Source organism: Rhinopithecus roxellana, chromosome 12 (assembly GCF_007565055.1).
Source record: "Rhinopithecus roxellana isolate Shanxi Qingling chromosome 12, ASM756505v1, whole genome shotgun sequence".
In the NCBI taxonomy this organism is placed as follows: domain Eukaryota; kingdom Metazoa; phylum Chordata; class Mammalia; order Primates; family Cercopithecidae; genus Rhinopithecus; species Rhinopithecus roxellana.
The window spans coordinates 25641002-25648243 of record NC_044560.1 but is presented as its reverse complement, the minus strand read 5'-3'; the positions used below and the strand labels follow the sequence as shown (position 1 = coordinate 25648243).

The following is a 7242-nucleotide window of genomic DNA, read 5'->3' as shown; positions in this document are numbered from 1 at the left end:
TTGGATGCTTGTTGAAGTTGATGCACCTTGGGGACATTTGTGGGACACATAGATAGGGTCAGGGCTGAAAAAAGTGCTGGTTATGACCGGGGGCAGGAAATCTTGCCTGTAATCCCAGCATTCCAGAAGGATGAGACAGGAGGAACTCTTGAGGCCAAAATTTCGAGGCCAGAAGTTCGAGACGAGCATGGGCAACACAGCAAGACCTTGTCTCTAGAAAAGGAAAGAAAGAACGGCTGGTTGTGGAAGCCAGCCATGGCCCAGAGCTCAGCAGTGTAGGAGGAGACGGTGCGGGCCTGGGAGAGGCAGCAGGAAAACCAAGGCAGGAGGGTGTCCTGTGAGCTGGGAGAAGGCAGAGTGGGAGCGAGGCTTACTTCCTGGCTGAGGGGCCTATGGTGAGTCACTTGGGAAGCTTGGTTTTCTCCTCTGTGAAATGGGCTACACACCCACCCTTGCTCACCTCACCCACCTCACCCCGTCGACGTCGAGTGAGGAGCAGCTGTGAGAAGGAGAAAGCTTTGCACGGACGTGAGGACGGCTCCGGGCGCCTCTCCCCCGTGGACACTCCCGAGGAGATGGAACCCCGAGGGCACGGCGTGGCGGCCTGTGCGGGGCACTCGCGTTAGGACCCAGAGGCTCTGGGGCTGGAGGGCGGGCGCCAGCCCCGTCGGGGGCCCGGAGGGGGACTCGGAGCGGGCCAAGGGGCGGCTCCGGCGGGCGGACTTGGAGCGGGCGGCGGAGTGACCCGGACAGGTAGGCGCGGGCCTGGCGCTCGGGGGCCCCGGGGAGCGGTCAGAGGCGTCGACGGGTCCCCCGGCGCGGGGACGGGGGTGCCAGGCTCTCCGGGTCCCCGATCCTGGGGCGACACGCGGAGGTCCTGAACCCAGCGCCTTCAGAGCGGACGCCAAGGGGGCACCTGGAAAGTTTGGAGTTGCTCTGCAGCGAAAATGTGAATTGGGAAGGGTGGGGAGCCCGAGTTTGGGGAGAGCCAGAGGTGGGGGCGTCGGGGGATGGGACATCTTTTGTTCTCCCGGGGAGGTTGGAATGTGGCGGGTGGGGTGGGGGCCCGGGTGGGAATGGCCGAGACAGAGACGCAGAGAGACAAAGAGAGATCAGAGACGGGAGCGCGAGGGCGCGCGAAACAAGTTTCCTCGGCTGACTGTTCCCAGCTGTGCGGCGCTGCAGCATCTGGGTTCCCCCCGCCGGGACCCCTCCCCCCTAGCTCGACTCTGGAGCGGGCAGAGCCCTCCCTCTGTCTGAGGTCTGAGCCAGCGTCAGGGCCCCCTGTCCCCCTCCTCCCAGGACGCAGGGGAGTCGGGGTTGGGGGAGGCCGCAGCTGTGGAAGAGGCCAGAGGTGGGGGTGGGGCAGCCTCCCGGGCAGGTCCTGGCCTCCTGCACGCCCCAAAACCCCTTGGTCTAGAAGTGCTTGGAGATGTGGTCCCCTGGGAGGAGCCCATGAACTCCACACTGACTTCCCTCTTGCCTGTCTCCCCACTAGCCCGTGGGCCTCCTTCCCCCAATAAGCCTGGGTTTGGGGGCCAGTCCTAGGGAAGAAGACTCCACGCAGGGGACCGACAGGCATCCCCCAACACCTTGCAGCCCCTCATGCCCCAATTCAGCGCCTTCTGCTGAGCAGCAGGGGCTCCGACTGGCCTGACCGATGGGGAGAGGGGCGAGGATGGGGAGAGGGGCGACGATGGGGAGGGGGGCGACGATGGGGAGGGGGGGGATGATGGGGAGAGGGGCGACGAAGGCTCTTGGGGTCTTTTCATCCCCTTTCCATGAGGAGGTCAAGGGTTTTCAGAATGGGGTGTGGGGAGTCAGCTATCCCTCACCTCTGGGGCAGCTTGGTCCTGAGCCTCGTCTCCCTGCTCCCACTCCACCTCAGTGAAGTGCCCAACGCATGAGAGGGCCAGGGGGTCAGGGAGGCCTCAGGATTGAGAGGAAGAAGGGAAAGACCCCATGCTTTCTCCCCTTTCCCTCCCCTCCCCCTGGATTCCCGGTGGGGAAAATAGAGCACAGTTGGGGTTTCCAGCTAGCTTTCTGGAAAGACTTCCTGGGTTGCAGCAAGGAGGGGCCCTCCTGGAGAATGGACCCCACCCTCGCAGCCCTCCCTACAGAAGGCTGACGGACCTGAGGTGGCCCTCCATGGAGCTGGGGCTGGATGTGTGGAACTGGAGGCTTCCCCAAGTCCCACCGAGTAGCCAGGACTGCAGGCTGGGCTTTTGAATGTCAGGATCCTAATGAAAGCCATGACCCCGTGCCCTCTCCCTCCAAATGACACACATACTTGCCTACAATGTCAGGGGGTGCGGAACCCCTAGGCTGGGTGATGTCATGGCCCCTTCAGTGCTGCTGTTCTAGAATCCAGAGGAGCCCCCTCAGACTTCACTCTAGTGTTTCCTGCTGCTGCAAATAGCCCAGGTCTCGTGAGCCTGTGATGAACACAGCCAGGTCTTGCGAGGCCTGGAGGCCTGGCAGGAGAGGAGTCTTCTGGGCACTGGGAGCCCTGCCCGGCCTGGCCGCTGTGGGGGCCCGGCAGGCCCATGTGTATGTGGTTTCCTGCTGAGCAAGATGCTCAGGGCCCAGGGGCTAATTGGGAGCAGGTGGTGGGCTTGGCAGACACTGCTGAGTCCAGGCGGTGATGCCGGTTGGCCAGGGTTGGGGTCCCAAGGATGGGCCTGGTTCAGCGATTCATGCAGTCAGTGCCTTGGACACCCGGGGAGGCATTGGGCCAGAGGGCTGAGCATGGGTGTGGGTGAGGACAGAATGGCCCGGGCTGGGAGCACGTTAGGAATGTCCCCTTAGTGAGCAGGGCAGGGTCCACCCTTCCCTGACCATGTCTAGTACACACACGACATGGGGTTTGCTTGTCAGGATCAGTCCTGGAGCTGAGTTGGAGGCCTTGTTCCTTGTGACCTGAACACCTGGGTGGGCCAGCAGGGACTGGGATGTCCCTCCAATCCAGCCCTCCCATGCCTGGTTTCTGGGTGCCACCTTCTCCAGGGTGAAATCAGGGGATCAAAGGTGGGCTCTGCTGTCCTGGGTGTGGCCCTGGGTAGAGCTCCCACCGGTCTTTCCCCAGCTGTCCTCCCTGACACCACTCCGGCCTGCCTCTTCGTTGCCATGAGAGCTGCCTACCTCTTCCTGCTATTCCTGCCTGGTAAGTGGCTCCTGGGGCAGAGGGTAGCTCCCCTTATGTGGGGGTGGGGAGTAGGGTTAGTAGGGGGGATTAGCAGTGAGACTTTGTCACGACTTACGGCCAGAACTCAGCTTCCCAGCCCCCAGGGCCTCTTGCCTGCTTGGACCACAGACTGGACCGGCCAACACTGGCAGCATCTGGAGGCAGCTCCCGGCCCTTCCCCCAGCCTTCCACAGCAGCAGGCAGGCAGGCAGGGTTCTGGAGGGCACGTCCCAGGCACAAGGACTCCGTGGCACAAGGCACAACGCCCCTCTGGGAGCCGATGTGCAGGTGGAGGTGCAGGGGCACCCAAGGCAGGGAGTCCGGACGCTTGGGTTCTGGATCCATTCAGGGCCCTTCAGCTCTATACAGTCTCGACCTTGAGGGGGTCCGTACTGGCCAAATGAGGAGAATCAATGAGGACCACAAAAGTCCTAGCAGGGCCAAGATTCATTCATTCAGCTGTGATGTGTTGAGTCCCTACAACATGCCAAGTGCTGGGCTAGGCCCTGGGGATTCAGCGATGAACCAGGCAGACACATCGTTGCTCCTCATCATGCTGCCAGTCCAGGGAAGGGAGACAAATAGGAAACAAGCAGATATGAGAAACTCCAGCATGTGCTGAGTGCTGGACGGAAATCAGCAGGAGGGCCGGTGGGCTGGGGGTGGGGCAGCCTCTCGTGAGGCTGAAATTCCGGGGAAGACCTGAAGCAGCTGAGCAGGCCTCACAGGCCCAGGGAGCATCAGGTGCAAAGGCTCTGAGGGAGGCAGGAGCATGTGGAGTCCCAGGAACAGCCAAGAGGCCAGCAACAGGAAGGGGCAAGATGAGGTCAGGGAGGTGACCATGACCAGGGTGGGGAAGGGTCTTTACCATCCAAGAAGAGTCTGGATCCTCTAGGAATCTGCTTGTAGGGTCCTAGGTTCTTACAGACCTGCCCTTGTGACCCCCGCCTCCCCTCCCCAGAAGTGCCTCGGGCCCCCGTTGCCCCTCCCCGTGGGGTACACCACACGCTTTGCCTCCCCACAGCAGGCTTGCTGGCTCAGGGCCAGTACGACCTGGACCCGCTGCCGCCGTTCCCTGACCACGTCCAGTACACCCACTATAGCGACCAGATCGGTAAGGGCCTTCCACCCCCAGCCCTGCTGGGTCACGGAGGCCTGGCTGCTCAGATGTGCATGGCTCAGCCAGGGACCGCACTGGACAGGCTGACGGGAACTCTGGGGGTTGGTCCCTGGCTCAGCGGGGACCTGTTTGCCCCTGGGGCTGGGGGAGTAGCCTGACTCCCACCAATTCCACTTTCATCTTTGTTTGCAGACAACCCAGACTACTATGATTATCAAGGTAATGGGTTGAGGGTAGGATAGGACGGGCGGGCAGCTGGGGTGGGGAGAGCCCCTGGGAGGGGTAGAGGGAGCAGACCCCCTTATCCTCCCCTGGCTGCAGAGGTGACTCCTCGGCCCTCCGAGGAACAGTTCCAGTTCCAGTCCCAGCAGCAAGTCCAACAGGAAATCATCCCAGCCCCAACCCCAGGTAGGTGCCAGACCCTGCTCCCACCCCTGCCCCAGCTCCTGCCTCACCCCTCCCCACTCTGTCAACCCTGGGAGTGGGGGTCTGCCAGGGCTGGGAGAGGTGACTCCCCTTGCTCTGAAGATACCCCTCCCAATGATGTCTGCCTACCTCTGTCTCAACGCCAGAACCAGGAAATGCAGAGGCGGAGCCCACAGAGCCTGGGCCTCTTGGTAAGGGCTTTCTTGACAGCCAGAGAAATGGAGGCACGGCCTGAAGTTGGGGTGGAGTAGGGGACGGTGCTGGTGGGCTGGAGGTCTTTGTCCCTTGCCCATGTGGGCTGTTGGCAGTAATATGGGGCAGTATGACTGCTGTAGGCTGGCATCCCCAGGCCCCACTAGGCAGCTCCAGGAGGTCCCACCAGTCCCCAGCATGCCTGACTGGAGGCTAAATTGGCACCCTAGGAAGGCCCCTGTCCTCACAGTTACTGGGAGGGGCAGGGAGTGTGCTGGGGACTTCCTGTCAGCCAGAGAGACTGGGTGGTGCCCATGTGGAGGCGAGGAAGGGCCAGGGAGCGCAGGCTGGCTGAGCGGTGCCCCTCCGGCTGCCCCAGCTGAGAGCTTAAAAGAACAAGGTGTGTGTGTGCGAGAGAATCCGGGTGCTCACCCTCGTTTGGGTTGGTGTGTGCGTTCCTATGTGGGCTTCTGTGAGCGTGGGCAGATCTGCTTGGAAGTTGGTATGGGCTTTTGTGACGATGCATGGGTGGGTGGGAATTTCTGTTGAACTTAGGCTTCTATAGTAAGTGTGGTTTTGAGTTGATACATGAATATTACAGCCCTGGTAAGTCTGACAGTGCTGCATGTGTCTATGTGGGCATGTGTAGGTATGGGTGTCTGCACGGGGCCTGAGGGTACAGGGGGGACTAGGCCCTGCGAGCCAGCCTCAGGTGGGTGAGGCTGGGGGCCACCCCCCAACTCTGGGCTCCTAGTCTGACCCCACCTGTCACCAGACTGCCGTGAGGAACAGTACCCGTGCACCCGCCTCTACTCCATACACAAGCCGTGCAAACAGTGTCTCAACGAGGTCTGCTTCTACAGGTGAGCACAGGTGGGCAGCTGTCGGGAGGACTTCGGAGTTTGGGGGGCTAGAGGGCACAGGGGACAGCTCTGGCCAGCCAAGGTGGGAGTTGGAGGAAAGATAGTGAGTCCTGAAGTTGAGCTCAATTCTGTGGTTGGGCCTGGGCCAGGGACCTCCACTCCTGGGCTCCAGTGCCGGGTTCTGCCTGGGCTCCAGTGCCAGGTTCTGTCTGGGCTATCCCAGTGGGGTTGGGTGGACGTGGGGCTGAGACCTCCCGTGCCCTGTCCCCGCAGCCTCCGCCGTGTGTACGTCATTAACAGGGAGATCTGTGTCCGTACAGTGTGTGCCCACGAGGAACTCCTCCGAGGTAGGAAGGCCTCCTCCCCAAGACCTCCCCTACCCCCACGTCCACTTCATTATCTGGCCACCTAGTCACCTGCCTGATGTTTATTCAACACGTATTATCCACCAGGCCCACTTCCAGGACACCCTGAGCTCCCCTCCCTGCTACTTTTCATCCTCAACACTCCTATCACCAGAGTTGGGGGAGGGACAGCGGTTCTCATCTCCCAGCTCCACCCTGACCCCCCCCTCCTTCCTGCCCCCAATAGCTGACCTCTGTCGGGACAAGTTCTCCAAATGTGGCGTGATGGCCAGCAGCGGCCTGTGCCAATCCGTGGCAGCCTCCTGTGCCAGGAGCTGTGGGGGCTGCTAGGGTGGTGCTGGCATCCGGAGTTCTGGCCCTCCTGGGATCTGGGGCCCTCGGGCCCTGCCTGACCTGGTGCTTTTTCCCCCATCCCCATGTTCCTTTTATTCTGTAAAAAGTTAGTGGACTGCAGCCCTGGGGGTTGCAGGCTGCGGTGCCTCAGGCCACTCCTTCAGCCTGTGGCCACCTCTGGGGCATGATGGGGGCTCCCCACTGCCTAGTCTCTGCCCCTCAGGTTGGGGGGGCATCCCAGGCCTCTCTGTGGGACCTTGGCCCCTGATGGGCCTTCTCAGCCCCTTTTGAGGACAGACAGTCCCCCCTTCACAGTCCCCTGAGGTAGGCTACGTCCCCCACCCCAGCTGGTCTGCTTGGATTTCCTACAGCCCCTCTGGGCATGGACCCCCTTTATTTTATACAAAATTAAAAACAAGTTTTTACAAAAGATTGAGTCACTTTTTTGGTGGAGAGCACAGAGGGGCCAGCCAAGTGCCCCCAACGCAGACTGTCCTGAGAGGCTCCCCACCCCTTCGCGTGAACGGTCTGCTCGGGTGCCCTGTGCTTCTGCAGTCCCAGCCCTACCTCCTCACCCACTGGCTCCAGTTCTGCCCTGCCCAGAACACTGCGTCATGACAGTGTACGTGCGCACGCGTGTTGCAGGAATTGCATGGGAGATGGAAGGCTTCAGGGACACAGCTTTCCCATGATCAGGGCTGCTTGGTGAGGACATGAGTTCCCATCACCAGAGGGACACAGTGAAGATGGGAGGCTGCC

At 61.5% G+C, this 7242-nt stretch overlaps 1 protein-coding gene across 3 annotated transcripts; it reads left to right on the top strand.

Moving 5' to 3' along the window:
- The first annotated feature begins 312 nt into the window (after window positions 1–312).
- MFAP2 (microfibril associated protein 2) lies at window positions 313–6913 on the top strand. Of its 3 annotated transcripts, none has more exons than XM_010373021.2 (9): window positions 313–395; window positions 3086–3163; window positions 4209–4298; window positions 4497–4523; window positions 4626–4712; window positions 4877–4921; window positions 5698–5785; window positions 6059–6132; window positions 6377–6913. In XM_010373021.2, exons 2-9 carry the CDS (start codon window positions 3127–3129, stop codon window positions 6478–6480), a joined length of 552 nt encoding a protein of 183 aa, XP_010371323.1. In that variant the 5' UTR covers window positions 313–395; window positions 3086–3126; the 3' UTR covers window positions 6481–6913. The 3 variants fall into 3 exon arrangements, with proteins under 3 accessions (XP_010371323.1, XP_030769687.1, XP_010371322.1); XM_010373020.2 differs by lacking the exon at window positions 313–395 and adding an exon at window positions 635–753; XM_030913827.1 differs by lacking the exons at window positions 313–395; window positions 4209–4298 and adding an exon at window positions 536–753.
- Window positions 6914–7242: the final 329 nt, after the last annotated feature.